The sequence below is a fragment of the Leptonotus elevatus genome, chromosome 1, assembly GCF_054856555.1.
Source record: "Leptonotus elevatus isolate MCC_2025b chromosome 1, RoL_Lele_1.0, whole genome shotgun sequence".
NCBI lineage: Eukaryota > Metazoa > Chordata > Actinopteri > Syngnathiformes > Syngnathidae > Leptonotus > Leptonotus elevatus.
In genome coordinates this window covers 16110132-16135694 of record NC_141239.1, presented here as the reverse complement: position 1 = coordinate 16135694, position 25563 = coordinate 16110132, and the positions used below count along the sequence as shown (strand labels likewise).

The 25563-nt window shown below is 41.3% G+C and overlaps 1 protein-coding gene and 1 long non-coding RNA gene across 3 annotated transcripts; one reads left to right on the top strand and one right to left on the bottom strand.

Moving 5' to 3' along the window:
- Positions 1 to 714: 714 nt before the first annotated feature.
- Positions 715 to 23990, bottom strand: LOC147181056 (uncharacterized). 2 transcript variants are annotated; one of them, XR_015095319.1, is made up of 6 exons: positions 23667 to 23990; positions 23138 to 23219; positions 12481 to 12613; positions 11482 to 11725; positions 7682 to 7759; positions 715 to 6372 (listed from the first exon to the last, which is right to left on the bottom strand). It is a non-coding gene; the product is annotated as an uncharacterized LOC147181056 (long non-coding RNA). The 2 variants fall into 2 exon arrangements; XR_015095318.1 differs by lacking the exon at positions 23138 to 23219.
- On the top strand, positions 2191 to 17550 carry LOC147181057 (angiomotin-like 2a). Its single transcript, XM_086077675.1, has 10 exons — positions 2191 to 2479; positions 3773 to 4525; positions 5675 to 5843; positions 8766 to 9000; positions 11509 to 11804; positions 12500 to 12675; positions 13710 to 13811; positions 13967 to 14163; positions 14808 to 14942; positions 16353 to 17550. The coding sequence occupies exons 2-10, from the start codon at positions 3834 to 3836 to the stop codon at positions 16436 to 16438; spliced, it is 2088 nt and encodes a 695-aa protein (XP_085933801.1). The 5' UTR covers positions 2191 to 2479; positions 3773 to 3833; the 3' UTR covers positions 16439 to 17550.
- Positions 23991 to 25563: the final 1573 nt, after the last annotated feature.

Below are 25563 nucleotides of genomic sequence, written 5' to 3'. Positions count from 1 at the left end.
ACAACCAATCATGGCTCACCTGTTTTCTGGATTCTCATGTGACGTCCGCAAATGGCGAAATGGCCGCCCCCTGAGATGGATAAAAACAGGTGGGTTTTGCTGCTGAATTCATATTCCACAAACACAATATTAATCAAAATACAGTGTTTAGACGAGTGGGTGCGCTATTGTGTAGGACACAACTAACCAAACGATAAAAGCAATTCCATTTCCAACATGCAGTGAGTGTGTCCCATTACCTCAAGATGGGAGCAGCTTTTTAAGAAGTTTTTTTTTACAGTATTAGTTTCTATGTCAGCCCGTCAAAATATTGCTTTACATGAAACAGGTCCGTGGCGCAAAAAACGTTCAGGACCGCTACTCTACCTGATTAAGTTTTATGTGGAGGAATTCCCTAGCAGGAGTTTGTCACACTACAAGCCCAAAATGGCCGACTTCCTGTTCAATTTTCAGCATCCATCCATCCATTTCCCTAACTTCTAATCCTCAAGGCCAACCAGTTGTGTGTTGATCAGAGAAACTCGTACCGTGGGATTAAAAAAAAATTCAAGAACGGCCCATTTTTATGGCTAAACCTCAAAACAAAAAGATGTGGGCACTTCCATCAATCATCAATTCCTGTGGATGACAATGTTTGTGGCAAATGCTTAATGACAGGAAGCCTTGCAAAAATACACGGGATGAGAAGGAACGTCTGTACTTGCCCCAATCGATGGAAACCTGCTTCAGTCGTTTCTCAGTTCGGTTTTTTTTCCCGAGGCTTTGCGTCATTGTGCACTCGTCAAAAGGTGGATATCGTTATTAACGGGAATTGACGATTGACAGAAGTGCCTGCCTCTTTAATTACTTTGGATTAAACCTTATCCAGATGACCTTTGTTCAAACGATCAGTTGTACATTCCACGAGTGTTATCACGAAAAATCGTCTTTGTTCATTTCCATTTTCTTCCAAAACTTTAATTGCATTATTGAGTTAAATAAGACCAAACATTTTTGATGTGTTTAGACTCTTTTTGCTTTGAGGCTAGTTGCATTTACATTAAAAAAAAAAAAATTCCATTCATTCCAGCACCTCTATTGACACACACACAGGGTCACAACGTTATAAAAGGGAAGATCAAAGAAGTGAGAAAGACAAAGACCATTTGGGCCCTTTTCCTGTAAATCAGTGGTGGGATGTAACCAAGTAAGTGCATTTTTCAGATATCTACACTGTTCTTGAGTATATATTATTATTATTCAGTATTTAGTATGTATTTTCTGTGATGACGCAATAGATTCAGAGAAGCAAGATTTCCTATCACGTTATTTAAACAGAATTTTTTGAAGCTAATGTAACATTTTTTGTTAGTCAGTTCATTGGAATAGGAATACATTTTTGATAGCATGAAAATGTTGCCCAAGCCTCCATGGGGCACAAAAGCAAAGGTTGATTTTAGAAACTACGTATGTAGGAATGCCGTCAGTATGATAAAAAAAACACTTTAAAAGCAGACTAGGGTTGATTCACCCAACATTCCCAGTTTTTTTCAGTGGGATCATGAAAAAAAAAACATAAATAATGTCCAACAACAAATAACATAACTGTTAATGAAATAAAATCAACAAAAATTCAAACAACTTTTTAACAGTGATGGTAAAATCTCAAATTGAATAATTGGGTCTTCAACTATGTAAAAATGTGCAAAGGCTTTTGTTTTTTTATTAGCAAAATAAAACTCTTAAATCGACACATTTGTCTTTCATGTTAATCTGTTCTTCCTCAATGCCACGACAAAAAAAAAAAAAACGTAAAACAAACTATTAAACAGGGGCTTATGCTTTGGGCTGGCTGTGAATAGTAGGCTACACGTTTTTTGTGCCGTTTTTTAAAGTGAATATTCTATGTAATTGATAGTGAAAATACATTATTACTTTTGTGCCTAAGTAGATGTTAAAATCTGCATTTATTAAAAAAAAATACTTAAGGAGTTGAATCATTGCAACCTTGAATCTACTCGAATCTTGTTCTGAACAAGTGCCTATGCTTTAACTTAAGTAGCCTACAAGGTGTGAGTACTTTTGCAAGAGCTTTGTAAACAAATACCCAAATCATTCTCCTTTTTTTTTTTTGGTACTATGTTACACGATCAAGCCCAGCAAGCCCTTCCTCCTCCTCGTCCTTCTCCTCGTCCTCCTCCTTTTTCTTCCCCCGTTGCTGCTTTTTACACGTCTGATCCCCCGAGGGAGCTCCAGTTGAACATTCCTGGCATTCCCGGCTCGGTCCCTCCTCCCTGCTGGCTTATTATCGGCCCGCCTGCTTCCCCCAGCATAAGCAGCATTTCACACAGCAGCAGCAAAAGGGGAGGACGTGCGTTTTGGTTCCTCAAAGCCAACCAAAAGAAAAAGAAGAGACACACAAGGTTGGAATTAATACAAAAAGTTGGATTTCCACACATCAGAGAAACCCTTTTAGTTGTCAGGATGAGAGCCTGAGCTGGTAAGACTGACTTTTTGGTCCTTTTTCACTCTTTCACCCCCTTACAAACACGATCAACACTTACTGTTTCTTTATAACACCTAAAGTTGATTTCAAAGCGAGATAGAAGAAGTAAAAGTGATTCCCCCGAGGGTTGCTTTTGTGCGTTTTTACTTGCCCGTGAGATTGGAATTTTGGCCGCATGTGTTTTTTTCTTGCTTGCTATGGAAAAAAGTCTCCACATTTTTATGTTGTCGCTGTTGAGAGAGTGCACTGTCTTGTTTTTTTGAAAGATATATTTTAAAAGCTGTGTCCGGGCCCTTGTGACTCACAAATAACCTCGTTTTGTTTGATAGATACAGAGCTACATTGATCCACAGATGAAAAGATCCATTATTGACGCATAATCTGAACTCAAAAGGTATTCCTTTTGCTTTGAGTTCAAATGACAAGTTCAATTGAAAGCAGATCCAAGGCAAAGTGAACATGGGCCACTTTCTGTTCACATTGCACATTGAAACCAAATTGAAATCACTTTTGGAGGCGTTTTTTGGTGTTCACATGGCAGCTTCTTTGAAAGAAGATCTGATGCAAAGTGAAGCGACCACTTTCTGTTCACACTGCATGTGTCAATCCTTGAAACCGAATTGAGACCACTTTGGAAGTAGTCGTGAGAATGATGGCCTTGTTGATTCAAATCAGTAGCCATTCAAGGCAAAATGAACCTGGATTACTGTGTTCACACTGTGTATGCATTGGTTCCATACACTTGAAACTGAGTTTGAGTTTATTTGAACTAACTGAAACTGATTTGAGACCATTTGCTTTAGGGGGGTCCAATCAGTTCTCATGAAGTGGCAAAGTTGCTTATAAGAGGACCCAAGGCAAAGAAAACCTGGGCCGTTGTCGATGTTAAGCCTTTAAGTCAAATTGAAGCCACTTCTGGAGGTAGTATTGATCTGGTTGACTTTAGAGGGGTCTGATTAGTTCTTATGGACAACTCCTCTGATTCTGTTTGGGCCCCAAATCTAATCTGTGACTGTTAGTGACTACTCTGAAAAGGGACTTCCAATTCTCCGTCATTCCAGTAACAAATCAAGGATAAGTGAACCTGGACCACTTTGTAGTCACATTGTTGCACCTTGAAATTGAATTGCGACCACTTCTGGAGGTCATAGTCTGGTTTGCTTCAGTTTTTATACCGTGTTCAGTAAGGGCCCAAATGTGAAAACACCCTTCTGCTTAAATACTATTTGCATGTGTCACAATCTGTCATCAGCCATGCTAATACAACCACATCCTCCTCGTCTGTAGGTTTCACAGCCAATTCAGTGAAATCAGCAGAAACAGAACTGAATCCTCAGCGAGAATCAGCATGACGTCCACCGAGGAGCCGTCCGGTACGGTCTTGCACCGGCTAATCCAGGAGCAGCTTCGCTATGGAAACCCAACCGACACCCGCACCTTACTCGCCATCCAGCAGCAGGCCCTGCGCGGAGGCAGCGGGAGCAATAGCGGGCCCAGCAGCGGGGGCGAAATGGGCCGGAGTCCCCGGTCCTCTCTGGAGAGTCTCACCCAGGAGGAGCCTCCGTTCCCCCAGCTCTCCGCCAGACAAGAGCCCCAGGGCCAGGAGCACCAGGGCGACTTCCACCACTCTGAAAGCGCCTTTCAACTCTACCAGCTCCACGGGGAGGAGCTGCCCACCTATGAGCAAGCCAAGGCGCATTCTCAGTATCTGGCCACCCACTGGGCGCCACCCAGCCCCGGTAGGCAGTCCAATGAGGGGGCCTTCCACGAGGAGGTAGACGAGACGGAGCGGAAATGCGCCCACGCTCGGTCCCTCAGCGAGCACCGCATGCAGATCTCTCTGGAAAGGAATGATGCCGTTGTCAAGACGGAGGCAGTCAAGAGCGCCTCTCACAGTTACCCCGAGCTGGCTTACTACACCCAGTGGGGCCCCCAGGGGACAGAGAAACGCAACCCTCCACCTGAGTACTCGGCTCCCGTCCAGGGACAAGGATTTATCCCACACCAGGCCCAGGAGCCTGCGCAGGCCCCGCAGCACAGGTACAAATTGAGCTTAATTGCATCTATTCACTAAGAAGCAACATGACATCACACGCTGTGGTGTGGCTCCGCTTTGAGTTTCACATGCGTATACACATACTTGAGTCATACTTTCCTTCTTTTTAAAGCAGCGCCCGTCCAAAGGTATTTGTAATACTTGGCATGCTGTGGGTGGAACACCTCAAATGCTTGCTTGCCTTGGCCTTTCGAAAATAGTCTAGTTCCTCACAGTGGTTGACCATCAGGGCCTCTGTTGGCCCAAACACTATCAAGAGCACTGACCTACATTTACAACCTAATTTGTCGTATTTGTTCCATGAAACTGTATGAATTTATTCCAAATGTTGTATTCTCTTCACTTGGTAGTCCAGTCGGACTTTAGCCTCTGTGTGTTGCTGTGTCAGTCTAATCTGCCTAGGGTCTTTGGAATCAGGAGTGCTGGCTGATTTAATCTAAACCAGGGATAGACAAACTCGGTCCTCAAGGGCCGGAGTCCTGCAAGTTTTGGAAGTTTCCCTCTTCCAACACAGCTGATTCCCATCAACAGGATCGCTATCAGGCTTTTGTACCACTTGCTGATGAGCTGATCATATATCAGCTGTGTTGGAGAAGGGACACATCCAAAACCTGCAGGACTCTGGCCCTCGAGGACCAAGTTTGCCCACCCCTGATCTAAACTTATTTGTGGTTCGGCATTTGTGAGTGCTCATCTTTTTTTAAATCTATGCTCTGGTATTCGTTTGTAGCATAGTGTTGATGGTTTCTATAATAGCGACATGATAGTAGTGTCATTAAGAGGTGGATTCATTTGAATACGTCCCCAGTGAAGGACCAGGTACCCAAAGCCATGGCATAAACATATGCTTGACTCATATTTTGCTTCTTTTTAAAGCAGCGTGGTCCAAAAGGTATTTGTAATGCTTGGCACGCTGCGTCTGGAACACCTTACATGCGTACTTTGGCCTTTCAAAATAGTATAGTTCATCACTTTACATTCTTTACTGGAGCCGGCGCGTCTGATGACCAAGGAGCTGGAATAGAGAGTGTATTGTCCAAGCATTCAAGTCTCCAGTCTGGCCCCGACGCTCGTACAGGGGTTAGGTTGGCTCAGGTTCAGGAAGGTGTCACTTAACAATGTCTCGCCCACAGGTACATCCAGTCCGGGCCGCCAGCCGACATCTCTTGCTACAATGCGTTCTCCGGCTTGCCCCCTGCTGGCTTGGAGGAACCCAACCAAGTGGAGCTGTTGCTGATGGAGAACGAGAGACTGAGGCAAGAGCTTGAGGCTCACCGGGAGAAAACGGGTCGTATTCAGAAGGTGAGGCCAGGGAGAAGCACGTACCACGTTGATTACTTTGATCAAAAATGCTCATATTATGCCAAAGTGTCAGCCAGTCAACAGACTGCCTGATGTCTGTGGCATCTTGGTATCCCGTACATGGCTGGTATCACAAGGGAAATATGGTACAGTGGAGATCATCAATAATTCATTGATTCAACTTCTATCAATTATAATAATAACAGAAGAAAAGGCTCCTTTATTTCTCTATCTTTTTTTTGGACCTGAAATAGAAATTCCACCTCAAAAAACAAACTGACATCGCTCCCAAATTCAAACTTTACCAACGGAGTTTCTGCCACCCAGTGGAGAAAAAAGCTGCCTCGGCATAAAATCAGGTTCAAAAGCCAGAATGTGCACAAAGAGCAGTTGGCTGCGGACAAAAGAGACCTTTCACTTTTCACACAGCGGGCTGCCACCTGCCACCTGCCACCGAACCCCGTCAGCCCCTCGCCCTCCGCCTCCCCATCAGCTGCGTGTGGGTCACCACCCGATCCAGTTGCTGGCCCTGAAAAATCGATATGGCCTGTTTAGAATTAAAGCGAGCGCACACATGCGCTACCGATGACAAAGGGAGGAGTGTGTCTAAACACAGTAGTGTGACCTCTGGTTGGGCCTCTGTGGTATGCAAGGTGGCAGCTGCATCGCCGCAGTGCAGATGAGGCCGAGAGAATACAGACAACTGGTTGCTAGGGTTATCTTTCACAGACAGGTGTCCAAGATGGGGCTACTTTCTTGGATGGCAAAATAATTCTGTGCAGCAAGGTATGTGAATACCGATAATCGGGCTGCCTTGAGTGTTTTCCCTCCCTTGAGGTCGGACTTGGCAACGGCTCGATTATCAAATGTCTCTTAAAGATTACCCAAAGGGATTATCCTGTGGTGTGATCTGTTCTGGAAAAGGTCAGGAACTGACAATCGTAATTGGTAAATGTTAGGATTTTATGCCCTTCCAATTATCTGATCATTCTGAAAGATTATCCTGAGTGATTATCCTGTGGTCTGGGATGAGTTAAGTGAAAGTGGTTGGGGCCAATAATCGTAAGTGTTCAATATCAATGATTGGAAATCCTTATGTGTGTATTTAGGACATGATATGAAACGATAGTTAAGCAAGGCATATACTGACAATCGGGCAATTTCTCACCCTACCTAAAGTCGATAAAGGCCCGATTATTAGATGTCTCTGAAATATTATTCTGTAGTGTGAGGTGTGTTAAGAGTGATTTTTCCAGTCAAACCTGACAATTGTAATGTAGAGATATGTTGATGTGTGTAATCTGTTAAGATGATCAAAATCGGCATGTGCGCAAGGCTTTAGGGGTCAAAGGGCAATCGTCCACAATTTGTCTTTTCTCACACAAAGCTTGTCCTCCTCAGTCTTCGTTTTTGTTGAATCCATTGGGAGGTTTACAGCGCCGCTATGAGCTAATGTAAATGGCAACGCCTCCGCCTCCGCCTGGTTGGAAAACGTGGCTTAATTTTTTACCGCGGTGGAAACAACTTTTTTAGTACCTCAGCCAGTCTGTAAAATATCTCCGGAGTTATGTCACATGGCTCTGGCCTTGTCTCAGCTGAAAAGAATGATAACTAGCAGGGTTGGAAAGATTTTTCTCCTCTTGGGCCGCAGCTCTGAGTAAACATGCCTGTAATGGTGGGTGTCTTTTTTTGGGCCGTTTCCACAGGCCAGGCACAGGCATGCACACCTTCCTTGCTGGCAGACTTCCACAGACCGCTGTGTGCTGCTCTTTGTGTGTATCTTAAATTGTGTGTGCGTAAGTACATGGGCATGTGTGGTGCGTAGCGTGTGCTTGCACCTGGAACGGCGGCTATCAGCCCTCAGGAATGTCGATATAAATCAGTCTCACGGGGAGTGGTGCGGGCTTGAATTCCTTCTGGGAAATGTAGCATGCACACACACATACAACTTAAATGTGTGTACATACGGGTACCGCCTCTTCCATGTTAGTGGATCTCAAACTGTTTGGGTCCAGGAATTTCTTACAGGGAGCAATTTTTTTCCAAGGAGCCCCTCATAATCCTAATGCTTGTTAAACATGCTATAAGAATGGGAAAAAATATCTATTTTAATGAAAAAAGTCATTATGTTATGGAAACAAATTACACTTTTTTAAGAGGGAAAAAGTTGTAACAATAGAGCCCCCCCCCCCCCCACACACACACAAACGTATTTTTGGGGGATGAAAAGTCATAAACCCACGGGAATAAAGTAATATTTGTCCAAGCTTAAGTAGTGATTTTATGATATTTAAGTGAAAGCTTAAGTCAGATTCCAACAAGTGAATTTCAAAAATACATTATTCTCTAAAAAGAATAGAACTATGGTCTCACAAAAATGTGCCTTAAGTTCTTGAAAAATGGCACTACATTCTTGAAAAATGAATTAAGTTCCCAAAAATGTTTTGCTTTCTAAAAAAAAATAGGAAAATAAAAATAGAACTATATTCTCAAAAAATGTGTTTTTTGTTTTAAAAAAAGGACTATTTTCCCAAAAAAACTAATTGTTCTCTCAAAGATAAGACTTGAATCCTGTCATAATATCATGTGTTCTAAAAATAAATACATTAATTAATTAATTTAAAAAACTGAATCTTTATTCAAGCAGCGATGTCGGATCCATGTGACAATACACAAAACGTGATCTTTTAATTATCCTATAAAAGGTATAAAAGGTAGGGAAGAGGAATTGGTTTAGTATGTTTGTTTTATTGGCCACCAGTCCCTACGCACAAAATGCCACATAATTCATTGCAAATTATTTTTGCAGACCGGCCCCAGTTTGTTGTGTAAACAACAAAAAGCAACATTCCAGTTTCTCCCTGTCATGTCAGAAGGTTAACCGAAAAATTCCTCCTCTGTCTATTCCTGTCCCTATCTCAGTTGGAGCAGGAAATCCAGCGCATTTCCGAGGCCTATGAGAAACTGATGCAGGGCAGCAGCAAGCGAGAGACTCTGGAGCAGACGCTGAGGAGGAGGCTGGTCGATGAAATCCGCAGGCTGCAAGATTTCAACCGAGACCTGAAGGAGAACTTGGAAAACGCCCGGACGCACGTCGCCAAAGAAGTGCAGGTCGCCGATCACAACCAGCACATCATGGCCAAACTCCTCGAGCAAAGTGAGTCCCAAAGAGAACATTTAATAATTTGTCGCCCTGTCCGATGATAGTCAGCAAAGCCTGATTATCGGATACTAGATTTTCCTGTGGTGTGAGGTGTGTTAACGGCGATTGATTTTCCTCCCCAATCTGCTCAGAAAATGAAATTCATGGTAGAGTGGGATATACGATAACGCGGCTGAATGTGAACTGGATTCACCCCTTCCGATCAAAATCAGAATAGGGCCAATGATCTGAAGATTCCGATTTTTTTTACTGCCTGATAGGCTCAGAAAACAAAAATTGTGGCCCACAATCGTAAGTGTAAAAGATATTCAATATTTACGATGGTAAATCTTCTGTAAAGTCAACACTAAGTTCAGTCATCCACGGAATCTGTGATTGTGTAATAATCGCCAATTAAGCAAAACACACACATGCCGACAATCTGAATGTGAGCATTTATCACATCTTCCGATCAAAACCAACACAGCCGATTTTCGGATGCATCTACAATATTACCCTAAGTGATTAGTGTGGCGTGTGATGAAAGTGATTTCGTCGGCTGGGAAAACAATCGGGACCAACAATCGTGAATGTTAAGTCTTTTCAGTACTTTCAATCATGTGCGTTTAAAACTTAATTGGAGCTGGAATTGAACCAGTTTACCCAAACTACCAGTTAGCTGAGCTTCTTCTATTACAACCTAAGCTACCTTTTAGCCAAGCCTTTTTCATTACTAGCTAAGCTAACAGTTAGACACACTTCTTCCGTTACTACCTAAGCTAAGAGTTAGCCAAGCTTCTTCTATTACTACTTAAGCTAACAGTTAGCCAAGCTTCTTCTGTTACTATACCAACGCTAACAGTTACTCAAGCTTCTTCTATTACTACATAAGCTACCTTTTAGCCAAGCTTTTTCATTACTACCTAAGCTAACAGTTAGCCAAGCTTCTTCCGTTACTACTTAAGCTACAAATTAGTCAATCTTCTTCTATAAGTTACCAGTTAGCCAAGCGTCTTCCATGACGACCTACCACTACCGCAACCACTATCTTTAATTTGAACTTTAACTACTTTATTGTCATTTTGGGCAGTCTGGATGCCCTCTGGTACTATACTGCCTCTCACAGGTAAGGTTTGGTTTCAACAACAGACATATTTGTGTGGTGCCTGGGTCTCCTTGTGTGCGCCGCAGATATCTTCCTCATCATGTGTGGGGTCTCTCACGTTTTGGGTTAAAGTGTTAAAAAATTTGATTTGTGTGTGTGTGTACCCCACTTTAGTTGTCCTTTCTTCTTTGTAGCCTAATCAGCATTCTTGATTGGATTAAGATGGTGTGGGGTCTCTTTGTAGCTAAGAGTCTCACACATGCAGGAATTTCCCTTGCGTAACCTTCACATCCTCTTTAGAAGGCTTTAGAAAATTCAACCCATGTTGTAAGGAGAGAAGTGAAATGAAGTGGCTGGAAATCTCTCGTACCGCGCACACCTGTTGTTGAACTGATTTATGTTGTCTGCGAGGGGAACTGGGATCAAGTAGAGTGCCGGTGTTTGTATGGCCTTGATGAGGAATGCCAAAGCGCTATGTGGGTCAAAGGGATAGGGCAGCTTTCTCCCCCCTTTTTCCTCCTCCTTTCTCTCGGCATTCCGTGAGTGCTTCATTAAATGAACGCGGGCTACCATGGAGGAGATTTTTTTTCTGCTGGAGTTTTAAGATTCTGACCCAGGGGTGTCAAACTTGTTGGAATGACGGGGTCATATGTGACTTATGCTATGTTATAACGGTGAAGACACATACAGTAAATGAATAAAGCCAATAAAAAAGGCCTTTTCCTGAAAATATTATACAGTATATAATATCATAATAGTTTTTGAAATTCACTTGTTAAAATACAACTTTTCCCTTGTTAAACTTTTAATATCATAACATTATGATTTTGTTTGGAAAAGTACAACTTTATCTCCACAAAGTACGTCTTTGTCCTTGTTGTAACGATTACATACTTTCTTTCTTTCTTTAATGGAGAAACCACTTGACTACCAAAGGAAAAATGTGTCTTTTCACAGAATAAAAATGCATAATTTTTGCAAGAAAGAACTTGGTGACAAACATTTAATTTCCAAATTTTATCTGAGAAAAATTGTCTCAGGCAAGATTATGAATATCAAATGCCAATGTATTGTTCTTTAAAGTTAAATACAACGGAACTGTACTTTTAAAATATCTTGTACTGCATTTCAAAATAGTTTAAGCCAAAGTAATATTATGCACAGTATACACATTTAAATCAGTTATTCTTTTGCATACCATGAGTGTACACGTAATGTATAACACAACTTTTTCTCTAAAAATAGGCAATTTTGTCCTTCCTGCGGATTTAGGGATGCACATAAATCTATCTAATTAGATCATGAGGGCATCATTGGAAAATTTTCTGATCGAGCTCCCTAGACCTAAACATTTTGAAAACCCGTGTTCTAGACCCCAACCATGGACTTACGAATTCTCATTTTGTCTTCCCTCGCAGATGAGGAGCAGAACGTGGAACGGGAACGCATGGAGCGGGAAGCTGAGCGACTGCGGGCGGAGGCCGAGGAGCAGAGCCTCCGCAGCAGGAGGCTGGAGGAGGCCCTGGAGGCGGCCCGGGGACGAGGCCGTCAGCTGGAGGAGGAGTTGCGCAGGAAGAGGGCATACGTGGAGAAGGTGGAGAGGCTCCAGAGCGCGCTGGCTCAGCTGCAGTCCACCTGTGAGAAGAGGGAGAGCCTGGAGATGAAGCTCAGGACACGCCTGGAGCAGGAGCTCCGGAGTTTGAGGGCTCAGCAGGTACGTTAGGTCGGGTTTGCCAACCTTTATTGAGCCAATGTATAACACCAAAAAAGCTACTTGTAGACAATTCCTAACCGCTGGGTATCGAAATGATCCGATTTCACTTCATTGATCTGAAAATGATGATTTATTTACAACAAATAATGTATCTATCTATCAATGATCGGTGTTCAAATTTAATTAATAGAATAGAGGGATATATAGTACATATGGAAATATTAGTTATTACTAAATAAAATGATCAAATCTGTATGTAAATGATCTTTTTTTTATAATAAAATTAAACTCATTCATTTTAAATTATTCATACTTACTGTACAAATAAAATGGTTTATTTGACTATTCTTTGCATAGATGTAGCCTAAAAAAAAGGAACAATGTGAATATAAAATATGTAAAATTATTAATTTTTATTATACTTTTATTAGTATATATATTTTTTTAATTATATTTATATTTAATTGCTACAGTTATTATCAATCAATCATTTAATTCAAATGTAACTTTAATTATACATTAAAAAATACATTGTATTGTTTATAATAAATCAATTAACCAATTATCCAATGAGAATAATGAGAAGACCTTTTTTTTTTATGAAAAAAATAAATATTATTTAACCTTTGCTCAATAAAAGTTGGAAAGACAATAATGCTCGAGTGAAGTTTCTCACCAACTATTTTACCTAACAGCGCCAGTCGCAACCACCCGGAGTGACCATGGGTTCCCTCCAAGAGCGTCTGCGGGAGCGAGAGGAACGCATCCTGGCGCTGGAGGCCGACATGGTGCGCTGGGAACAGAAGTACCTGGAGGAGAGCACCATGAGGCAGTTCGCCATGGAGGTGGCCGCCACCGCCGCCGCACAAAGGTACCACTGCTCTACCGACACAGTAACAGTGCTACCCTGACTTGCAAGTAGACTGATTAATCTGGCGATATTATCTCTTTTAAAATTGGTAAATAGCGGGTGATTTTTGTTGTTGTTGTTGATTTTTGCCAATTTATTAACACATTACAATGTAAGACAAAAACAATGAACGTTCACCCTAAAATAGACAAATACTCAATTGTAAAAAACTAAAGAACTAACTTCTTGTACCCTGTATTAATAGTTGAAACCAGCAGTGGCCAAAGTCCAGCTTATTGGCCATGAGCAACCCGCTTCAGGTTTTTTATTGACCCGCCACTTATTCGAATAAAACTAAACATGGCCTACATCAAAAGGTTACAAGAAAGAGAGAAAGTGTCAAACATAGCACAATAAGTTGAATGTGTGAAGATATGACTTTTTATTTTAAAATAGCTTTTCTTAAAAAAAATTGTTTTATAGTAAATCAAATTACAAATTGTAAATACATTTTAATTTTAAGAGAAGTTTTTTATTTAGTTTGAGTATTACATGAAATGGTGCAATTATTTTAATCATAAAATAACTACGGTATAACTTTTTGCTTTTTCATTGACAACACCACATTTTATCTGTTTATTTCTTTAAATGTTTTATAAGCTTAGCATATTTGACAGAATTGTTTTTAGCAAGTTTCATAAACACAAATTAAAAACTAATACAGTATATGAAAAACAATTAAACACTTCATTATACTTTCAAAAATCATCTTACATCACTACCCTAAAATAATAAATGACAAATGATTTTATTTAGAAAAATACACCTTATAATAAAGACTCTCCATAACCAAGTCAGGCTAAACTTAGCTCCTCCCCCCACATACAAAGATCTTAAATTGTCACGATGTATAATTTCAATAATACTTCCTTAATAAGTTACTACTTTCCTACTACCACAGGACTTTGGCTCTGACAATCTTACAGTAATAATTGGTAGGGTTTCACTATACAATAAAACGAGTGCTAAAAGGTCATTTGTTTACATTTTTGCAGAGACACCACCATCATCAACCACTCGCCTTGCCACTCCTCCAACAACAGTTTCAACGAGGACCTGCCAGTTGCAGACTTCCGGAATCAGGAAATGGAGAACAGGTGCGTGCCTTTTCGGAGAATATTTGACTTATGTTGCCATCCGCTCTCCACAAGCCGATGGACATTGATTTGTTTATAGCTACTGTAGATCATCGAGCAGTTCCACGTGTTGTCATTTAACTAATACAGTACGTTCCTCCCGTTTTGTCTCTCAGGATCCGTGCTCTCTACGCTCAAATCCTGGAAAAGGACGCTGTGATCAAGATCCTCACCCAGCGGCTGCACCAGGACCAAGGGCAGAAGGACGAACCGACAACCCGCACCAACCTCCTGAGCGCGGCCGGGGCACCCCTGAGACTGGCCTCCTCCACGCCCTCCATTTTCACAGCCAAGAGTGCATCCAAGAGTCGAGGTAAGGAGCGGAAATGCAGAAAAATCGCTACTTTCTATTGCTAGAGTCCCTGGGATGGGTACAACTCTATAACGATATAACCGTGACTGGTCACCATGCAATCGTAGGGCACATACTGTATAGACATGGACAAATTTGACTCCTCAATTAACTCATTCACTGCCATAAATTCATAAAAATAAAAAATAAAGATAATTAAAAATTAGGGGCAAGAGGCGATTACATTTTTTTATTGTAATTAATCGCATGACTTCACTAGTTAACTCGCGATTAATCACAAATTTCATATCTGTTCTAAATGTACAATAAAAAAATTCTAGGTTTTCATACTCTTGTTAACAAAAAAAAAAGTTAAACTAATAGAAATAGTACGAATGAATTTTTTACGTTTATAGCCGTCAATGGCAGCGAATGAGTTAAGCTAGCATGTCTGGAGTCAGCTGACTTTTTGGAAGAGAAGAGGGGTAGCCAGTAATATCGACAAATGACAATTCACACTCACATTCACATCTATACACAATTTAGACTCTTCAATAAACCAAAGATGACTTGTGTGGTTATAGGGTACCAAAAAATATGTTGAGGAATTGAGCCTAGTTGACTTTTCCCAACTCATGTTTGACATCGTGCTGTTATTCCCCTAGGTAAGAGTCTGTCCGACGACCAGACATTGCCAAGCCACCCATTTTCCGCTCAGTCGGAACCCAACACGCTGGAACGGCCGACGGAGGGAACGAAAGGCAAAGAGGCCTCTGGCATCAGCAAGCTCAAGCCCGGTGGTGAGTAACCTCACAGATATGCGCCTTTCGTATATATGAGGAGCTGATCATTCACTTGGCAGCCAATCATTGTTTTTTACGAGCATTTTGTGAGGGACTTGCGCACGTTTTGGGAACTGTGCAATATATATATATATTTATTTATTTTTAACGTTGACTGTAAGGATGTTGGACTTGGTTGCTGCTCTCATTGATTAACCAAGCTGTGGCTTAGTTATGAGATACTATCTGGAATGTGCATGCTCTAGAACTATGAGGATCTTGTCGATTGAGCACATTTTTTCCACAGAAGCTTGTCTGAGCGTGGACAACTTCTGTTAACCTTTAGTCACTGATAGCAGACCAGCCTCCGGTTTACCAGCATTTTCTTCAATTGAACAGTTTTGCAGACATTACAAGACAACAAAAGAATGCAAGATCTGAAGAAATTACGTGTAAATGTTTAAGAGCTGCCACTGAACTGAAATGCTGTGGAGTTAACAGATTTTTTTGAAATGTAGAATATGAGACTTGAAGGTCGAGAGATATGGAAATCTTTGCACTGAAATTGGTTTGTTTTAGGAATGTTAAAATAGCCCCATATATATCCTGAATGTGCTGAAAAGTTTGAAGTTGGAATGGTTTTAGTCCGTCGAGAAATTTAAATGTGTAAATTTAGGAATTTTACGCAAAAAATTCAAGGATTTTGGGAGTGTGAAAAATAGTTTACGAGTTGTACTGAATGAGCCGAACAGTTTCAATTTAGAATGTTTTCAGTCTGAATTGGGGGGGGGGGGGGGGGGTTATTTTAATGTCTTCACCACTTGAATGGCGGAAACTGTAAATTATTATAATGTGGGATATAGTTCGGAGAATTTCTGGAATTAGAATGAGGAATCAACTTTGAATAAATGTCTTTAATGTGGAACAGATGAATCGCTAGTCTAATAGCATAATTGCCTTAATCATTTTTAACTGTCACAATTTCAATGAAAAATACCAATTGCGCGTGCCTTTGTGCGGTAATCTGCAAAGACTGAATCATGGTAACTGTACACTTCCCGCTTGTTGTGAAAAGGTTCAAAAATAACTTTGCTATTAGGCCAGGGGAAGGGAACCCTGGTCCTCGAGAGCCACTGTCCTGCCTGTTTTCCATGTCTCCCTGCTCCAACACAGCTGACTCATCATCAGCTCATCAGCAAGCTCCGTAGAAGCTTGAAAACAATCCTGTTCATCAAATCAAGTTTGTTGGTGGAGGGAGACATGGAAAACGGGGAGGACAGTGGCTCTTGAGGACCAGGGTTCCCGTTAGGCTAACAAAACCCAAGTTTTGTTTTAGGTCTTTCCAATCGAGTAAACTGATTTGCTTTTTTGGACAATTATTATCTCTTATATATATAGCTAATGGAAAATTATCCTATTTTTCCGCAGATAAGACAACACCAAAGAAGTTGCTATTAAACCCTTTCAGAGGCCTGGAAGAGTTGGAGTCGGAAGCAGTGGAGATCTTTATTTAAAAGGACTGAACAGTGTGAGAAAGAATTCCCGAAATGTGTGAAGTCTGTCACAGGAAGAAGATATTGGATGTAAGAGGCTGGAATATCGTGGGAAATAAATGGGGGGGGGTTACTGTTTTCCCATTTTTCGAGGAAGAGCTGTGCTCTGACTCGCGACTGCAGGCAGTCGGCCCAGGACTCTTCCCAGGTACTTGGACAGTATTTTGGATTGTGGTTGGCGCGTGTATGCCGACATATTTATATACTGTATAAAATAGATGCAATTGCTGCTTCCTTCCTTTCTTCTTTTTCCTTACAATTGAATTTCTCCAATCCAGTGGATGACAAAGCTGCGGATTCAACTTCCCAAATATGAACTTAAGCCTGACGGTCTCTCTCTTGCTCTCTGAGATACTGTAAATATTCAGCATTCCCCTCCGACAAAATGTGGATTTTTTTAACCTGAGTAACCTCAATTTCGTCCAAGTTGCTCACTAATTTATAACAGACACTGTTGAATCGCTCGGGTTTTGCGTGTTTTTGCAGCCCCGGCAGCTGGTTCTGCCAAGGCCGAGAAACACGTGAACAGATGTGATTTATTGTATAAATGTTTTTGGGGTTGTTTTTTTTTTTTTGCCAAACTGACACAGACCTGATGTTGTTCGTAAATGTGTGTGAGGAGGGCTGAATTTATCCATAGCTGATTCGTGTGCGTATGCATGTGTCATCTCCCTTGTGCGGCCATTCTGCTGGTTCAGATGAAGTTTGTGTGGGAGTTTAAAAAAAAACGTTTTTTTGTGTTTACTGTGAGCTTTTGAACTAACAAACACAGGTTAATAATTATAATTATTATTGTTAAGTATATTTTTATTCAGAGATCTGTATAATTATTATTATTATTGTAGATAATATAGTGCTTTGAGCAGGATGCCAAAGAGTGTATGTAAGTTTTTGTTTTTAAATTATGTGCCGACAATCGAGGTCAAAGTCAAAAGTTGGACACAACCGAGCGAGTGTTGAGTCTGTTGACTTCCAGCAGTCATTTATGTCAAACTTCACAGCATTATGAAGGTTTTTACAGTTGAATTTCACTCTACATTTCATAAAGCAATAAAACATTTGAATTTACACGACCTGGCCTCCTGGTTTTGAATCGGAACGCTTAATCACACTCACGAGAAATAGGTGATAATCCTGTACTGTGTTGAAAAGACATCAATGGTGTCATCAATTATTCAACTAATCAACAATAATAATCAGGCTGAATTTGAGCTCGTCCCCAACTGAAGATCAAAGACAGCATACGCCTGATTATCTGATTTAAAATATTACCCTGACAGATTATCATGCTTGATCTGCTCGGAAAATGGTTTGAGCAAAGAACTGTAAATAGTTCAACCTGTTCAATATCGACGATCACCATTTGTCAAGACTAAGAGACTTCCCAATTGTTTCCTCATCATATTTGGGGTCTCTCACATTCTGAAAATTGGTTAAGAATAAAAATAGGTATTAATCAATTAAAACTTTTCAGACCAACCAAAAATAATTCATACCCTGGCTACATTTTGAGCAAAAATGGTGCTTCCATTTAAAACGCCAAATTTGGATGACATTGTCCTTAAATTAAAATTGTTTTGATCTTTAAGTGCAGGTTTATAAAAAGAACCCTGAGTAAGCCAAAATCATCACTGTTCTTGTCCATGAAACTCTTCCTTCCTCGCATTGATGCTGCACATCCTCATTCCTGTCCTTTAGTTCTACCACAAAGCGAGAGAACGAGACGATCATTCCTCATTAATGACTACCAGAGCCGCATTCTTCTCAGTTCTCGGGGTGGCCTCCTCGCCACCAAAAGTGCGTGTTTGTCATGCCTGCCATTCCCATTGCAACACCCTATACGGGACAAAGAAAGGCACTCGGTCCCTCCCAGATTAGCAACTAATGCTATTTGAAATTCCTCCGGTCACTCCTTCTACCTTCGCCAGCAACGTGTGCTGCATTCCTACACGCATTTTCTTTTTAAATCGCTCTGATATAGTAGCATAACCTAAACGTGGACAACAGGATAGGATTTGACACGGTTGAATCGAGAGCACTGGTGTTTCAGTTGTGACGGTACACCCTAACGGTTTAGGGCCTAACCTCATCGCTGACAATGACGCATCACAATGACACGAATGTGACTCACGTGCTTTACAAGTCAGTTTAAGGTCAATAAACATATACCGTCATGGTAAAGACCCTGAAAAGTGAAAATAATTAGTTCTTCGAAATTTGACACAGCACATAGAAGAGCGTTAACAGCTCCGGCAAATTTGAACGATTAAAAAATGTCACCTGCATAAAATGAGGCTTTAAAATCATGAAAAATCAAGCCGCTCTCTCTGTTTATGAACACTGTAGGCGAGTTCGCTGGATGTGGTGAAACCACGCCCTGCTCAACTGTCAACTGTCCATTAATACCGCACCACTTCCATGACCTAGTAAAATGGATGCTATGCATATACTTAACTATATGTTAATGTGATGACGTTAAGACGTGAAAATATATCTGCTAAAAGACATCTCAAGGGATGGGTAGCAATGCGCTACAATTACGTTGTTAAATTTACTTAAGTAACTTTTGTGTTAAATTGTATTTGCCAGAGTAGTTTTGAAGCATACTTTTCACTTGAGTATCTATGTTAAGAACTCCATTACTCCATTACGTTGAGCTGAATTCCATTCGCTACTTTTATTTTCATTTATTAGAATAAATTAATAATAAAATTGCTCTGTTAAAAAATAATTATCAGCCAGTACTTTACTTTACTTTTTTTTTTTACTGAATACTTATTTACTCTTACTCAAGTAATAATTTGATGGACTATATATATATATATATATTTTTTTTACTTTTACTTGAATCTTATTATTCTAAAGTAAACAGTACTGTTACTTGAGTACAATTTTTGGCTACTCTGGCCCCCGCTGGTTGTCGCAGGGATTTTTCACATTGTGACAACGGGACACTCTAAAGCATCCACACCAGTGCGAAGCCCTTGTCCACATGCTAGCTATCAACTGACTTTTTTTTTTATTCCACCACACCCACGACAGGGTTAGATGGAGGCAACTGATTCGCTGTGGCGACCCCTGAAGGGAAAAGCCAAAAGGAAAAGAAGAAGCTTCCTAATTTTTAACATGAAGTAACTTGCAAACTTCTGCACATTTTTTAAATTGTGAAATGCAACTAGATGCCAGCCCCCACAAATATATGCATTATTTCATTTATTACTGCTAAATTGTGTAATAGTGACATAAGCTTTTATTTTGTTACGTTCTCGGATGCGCATTGATTGTAAAGTGATGCCGCTTTACTGCAAGCCAGAGCCTCTCTGTTGCACGCAACAGCAAGCCAAGAGTATGATGAATAAAATACACCTCACATCTAGAGATCAAAAGTGGCTTGGGGTCACTCCAACGGACAAGACGGCATCCATTCGGCTCTTGGCTCTCACCGGTTTTGAGAGTGCCGTGGACACCGCTTGCTGGAACAACCTAGCTCGTTGCTAACGGCTAACCGAGTGCATTCTGTCAAAGCAGAGAACAGTCCAAATAGCTCATCCACGCTAACAATCTGCCCTTTAAACATTGTGTGTTTTAGCTCCAGTGTAGTACAGTCAACGGTGCATTTCTATTGGGTAATTTTGACGTGGACGTTTCTGCTGCGTCATGACTGGAATTCCCTTTAGTAGAGGCTTTCCAAATAAGGAGCGGTCGTTAATCGAGCGTTTTAAAAAAATTGTGCCGTTAAAGGCACTTTAAGTTAACGAGATATTAACGCGATCATTTTGACACCCTTACCACATAGAGCAGACCGGGGAGGGGAAAAGGATAATCAGTCAGGATAAGACATCTGATAATTGGGACTTGGCTGACATTGATCGGTATGTGTATCCCGCTGGATTATTACACATGCCCTGGGTCAAACTGACCCCAACATTGCTGCTGTTAATAAACAGATGGTGAGCATGTTACACATGTCTGAACATGGGCCGAGAGGAAACGGGGTGGCGGTGAGGAGATTGTGCGGAGGCTTGAGGATCCGGCGGAATGCAAGGGCCAATCATCTTATGACGGTTTGTGCGTTCTTATCTCGCCCTTCTGACTGGCTGACAACATGGTGAGTTCCAGGCCAACATTCCTCCGTGAAGGTGAAAGGCAGTTGACATGTCACAACCGCCTCGTTCTCGCTCTTTCTTTCCCAGCACTGACATGACAAAAGAAGACGGGACGTAAGATGGGAGACAGAGGTTAAATTCCACCGTGCGCCGACATCCAGTGAAAATGATGATGTGCTCTTTTTTTCTGCACCCTGTCCTTCTCCGGTTCAGTCACATGGGAATTTCTTCCTAGCACAATCACCATGAAAGGAACTGGATTGTTGCTGAGTAAACCGTGCAAACGATCTTCTCACGGTGTGTGCTGGGGATTGTTATCTCCGTGTTTACACTTCTAAGGCACATTGCAGAGGATTCCAATTTTCCTTTCAAGGCACGAGGGTGATAATATTTGTGTCTCTGATCACGTTGGAATCTTTTCTTGTCTTGAGATTTCATTGCAACCTGAATTCAGTTTCAAGACATCCTGAGTGGAATGGAGCAAAGCAGCCCCAGAACATAACAAAGACCGAACTTTCTGACACCCGGGTACCAAATTTTTCACCTGAATGCCTTGATTATCTTAATTTCATTGTACTCACACGGGTTCAAGACACTCTGCTGAAATTTCATAGTTCTTTGCAAAGCAGAGGTGGGCAGTAACGAGTTACATTTACTCCGTTACATTTACTTGAGTAATTTATTGAAGAAGAAAAAAATATTTCTAAGAGTAGTTTTACCCCTCAATACTTTTTACTTTTACTTGAGTAGATGTGTGAAGAAGAAACGCTACTCTTACTCCGCTACATTGTGCTACACTAGAGTCGTTATCCGCATTTCATACATTAGATTTACCGTCTTTTTACAGCCTTGCACACTTAAAGGTCTTAAATTTTCTCAGAAACCAATCTGTAAATGTTTTTGTGCGACTTGCCCTGGTTGAGGACTGGCAGGCATGATGAGAACCCGAAAGAGTGAACTGAAAAACGACATCTTGGAGCTTTCGCTTTAAGAAACTGCCAACTATGGGGATTAGACTGGGAAGCTGCGCTGAGCGAGTTACGTCACAGTTTGCGAATGGATTGTGCATTCTTGGGCTCACGTGTCTGCTTGCACTGTTGTTCAAGCTCAGATTTTTGATTTTATGATTTGAAGATGCCAGAATTTGCACATAATTTTATGTTTTTGTCTGTCTGATGACATTGTTTTTTAAAATACCTTATATTCAAGCAGTTACTCAGTACTGGTGTATTCTTTTCAGCGAATACTTTTTTACTTGCACTTGAGTTATTTTTTATGACTACTTTTTACTTTTACTTGAGTAATATTATTTGGAAGTAACGCTACTCTTACTTGAGTAAAAAAAATTGGCTGCTAACCACCTCTGGCTGCAAGCAGCAAATCAGACCTAGAACATGATCAATAACAAGCTTTATGGCGCCATGTAGCACATTTTGCCGTAATAGTCTATAGGGATGTCACTGTACCGTACAGATTCAAGACACAGTGCCAGCCAGATGTAGCAAAGCAGCCCCACAACACAATTGAGACTAAGGTTTCTGACATCTGGAGGGCCATTTTGCGCTAGAATGCCTTGATAGTCAATTTCAAGACTCACAGACAGTGTCAGATGAAGCGTCGATGGTCATGAATGTGTCATGCAATTCACATGCTTTGGGGAGGCCCAAGGCAAACATAGTCAGGTGTGATCAGGTTTTGGACAGGTGTGATACTGGTTTGGCCGCCATGTGCATGTTTGATGTTTCCCAATGTGGTCCAAGAAATGCTCAGGGAGTTTGTGTGAATGCTCAGACACATGGAAAATTAGGGGGAACATTGCTCTATGGTAGGCTTCCCCAATCCCGGTCCTAGAGGGCCGGAGTCCTACAGGTTTGAGATGTTTCCGTCTTCTAACACACCTGATTCATATAATCAGCTCATCAGCTTTCTAATAATCCTGATCTTGAGGACGCAAACAAACCTGCAGGGCTACGGCCCTTGAGGACCAGGATTGGGGAACATTGATTTTCTCTTAGGATGATTTTTCTCCATGTAACTTCCTACCACATTCCCAAACACGTGAATCTTCGGTCAATGTGCTGTGATTGGCTGGCGACGAGTCTCTCCCCAAAACTTGTAGGTTGACTGAAGACACTGAATTCTCCATAACTAGCATATGTGCCTGACAAGTTGTGATTAGTCCAGGGGTCGGTGCAAAGGAACAGACATGAAATAACTGTCCAATACACAAAACCTCCAAAGAGACTTATAGTAGGCTTACGCAATTCCCCAATCATTTCTTCACTCTTTTCATCATAACACAAGAGTTGTTTTGGACACAGCACATGGCCTGCCTGAAGGGACACGATGCAGGGGAAGGCTGCTCTTGTGAATAACACTGCTGCCTTTTGTGTGCTGCCATGTGTTTGAAGCCACACAGATGACCCTCCGGTCTATTGCAATAGTCAACTTCAACGCCACACAAGGAAGACTGTCATGAATCTCTTCCAGCAGGTTCCAGATGCTCCTTAGTACGCATATATACAATATAATGACACAGCAAGACAATACATACCAATACAACTAAGCCCCCGGACAGCTGGGCATCTTATTCACTCCAGAATGTCTTGATAGTCTCTTAAGATGTCATTTGTACCCTGCAAAGATCCAAGTCACCCGGTGCCAGATACAGCCAAGTAAAACATAATCAAACCTCCTCTATGTTTCATAGTGGGTAAGAATGTTACCTATTGTTATATATATTCCCCCCACCCCCCAAAAAAAGGTTAATTCTACTTAACAAACGTATCTAATTACATCCTTCGCTACTTTTATTAGTACTACAAAACCAACACTTCATCATCGCTGCTTTTCTGTTATTTTGTTTAGTTCTGAGGAATTAGGCATACTTTTTAAAGTACAAATACAAGATACATGCAACAAACGCTATTCAAATACCACATAAATGTACAACAGCCCAAATTCCGGTTAAATCCAGTTTTTGTTGTACAGATCAATTTGGTTGTTGAGGTTGTCTAAAACATTTGAAGTTAAACAATGCCATCTCCTGGTTTAACGGTAGATTTGCACATACTGTACTGTACCTGGTTGAAGTGAGGGATTTTCACCGGTTAGTTGCGATCAAACGTACATGTTCTGTTTGGAATAAATACTGAAATTAAATTGGGAAAGAACAAAATGTATCTTTCATGACTCTTTTGTGTGGTAGACGCTAGCTGGAAGCCGATTGGATGAGCGATCTGCCATGTCTCATGCGGACCAATAAGGTTTAACTAGTTCTAAGACGTATAATGTGTGCGACCCCGCTGAAAAAAATATGAAATGCTGGGGATGGTGTTGTTTTGTTGACAACGCGGTAGTAATCGCAAAAGGAGCAGTTTGCACTCAGACAGATTAGAAGACGACATGAGAAAGGAAGGAAGAAGAATATATATATATATATAGAGCGAGAGAGAGAGAGATTTTTGTAAGCAAAATAAAAATGCTGGAGGCAATTATAACTAAATAGAAGACTAAAAGATGAGTAAATTTGTAATACACATGGAATTATGAGTTGTTGTTTTTTTGTTTTAATAATGACTTTGAGCGGGGAATTGCGTGCCCGCTCTGCCGTGGCTCTCCCAGTCAGGTGGGAAATCATGAAAGCCACCCAGGATCAATCTGAGGGAAAGGCCTGCTCAAAATGAATGTCACACTCAGTCAGAAATGACTTGCATTGTCCAGGCTCCCCCGAGAATTGCTCAGGGGAGGCTAGCCTGATTCCCGACACGGGCAGAACCGGCGCGGCTGCTCGGGTCTCTGACACAGCAGAAGGACTAGTGGTGTGATACAGATGGTCCAGCAGGTCCCGTACCTGTGCTGAGATCTGACCCATTTGCGCTGCCATGGCTGTCTGAAATTCCTCTTGCTGGGAGAGACGTGTTTCCTCAGCCCGCAGCGCTGCGGCCATTTGCGCCCTCTCTGCTGGGTCCATACAGGCCAAAGTGTACTGACAGGCTGTGGCGGATTCAGGTCTCAGGCGCAGAGAGAAGAGTTGGCCATCAAGGCTGATATTTATTAAACATAAAACTCCTCGGTTAGAGGGAAAAACAAAGGCTATAAAATGTTAAACTAAAGGCGCTCCAAAAGGGAGGATGTCTAATCTACAAACAAACAAAATCAAACCTAAACTAAAACTATACTGTGTCTATGAAAAGTTACAAACAAAAGTTCTCACAGAAGACAGGACGAGGCTGAGGACTACTAAGACTGTGACTGGGCTAGAGTGAACCTGACGAAACACTTTGGCACAAGACCCGGGAGACGCATGAGGGTAATGGGAAACAGGTGGAAAACAATCAGGAATCAGGGTTGACATTAGCCGTTTCTCAATATCAAGAACACAGAGTACGTTCTTGTGACGGTTGATAGCAGCAATCAACAGAAAGGACTGGCAGCCCACAAAGTATTCACGGATTTGCAGTGATCATTTTTGCGTTAGTAGATAAATGTTGTAATTAGTAGATAAATGTTCATACATTTTACTAGTAAACGTACACTCTAACAAAGATTGTTTCAAATCACATTAAGGAGCCAGATAGTTAGCGTCCACTCCAATTGCACGAACACACATCTTAGTTTTAAAATGTACCCTAAGTTTAATAATGGCGGATTTCGTCTTTGTGTTTGGAATTTTTCACTCTGGAGCCGGAGTCATAATCATGAAATGACCGCATAGCTTGCCACTACGATACTCATTTATTCCATGCTAGTAAAATTAGTAACATAACATCATCACAGCGTTTCAATATAGAACGGACTATTTAAAAATAAGTCAGTTACCATGATCAACAAATTTTACCTTTGTATTGCGAGGTATATTGTCCCACGGTGTGAGCGTAGCATCTCGTCCCAGAGACTCAGCAAGCGACAAGCTTTTGAAGCAGCCCCGGTGTAAGAAGAGACGGCATTGACTACATTATGATATAGGTTGTGCGCTGT

Excerpts from the sequence above, each read along its gene's own strand:
- LOC147181057 (XM_086077675.1), top strand. The coding sequence starts at position 3,834 with ATGACGTCCACCGAGGAGCCGTCCGGTACGGTCTTGCACCGGCTAATC. Across the intron at positions 4,526-5,674 it reads GCGCAGGCCCCGCAGCACAG|GTACATCCAGTCCGGGCCGC; the intron begins GTACAAATTGAG and ends TCTCGCCCACAG. Across the intron at positions 13,812-13,966 it reads AATCAGGAAATGGAGAACAG|GATCCGTGCTCTCTACGCTC; the intron begins GTGCGTGCCTTT and ends TTTGTCTCTCAG.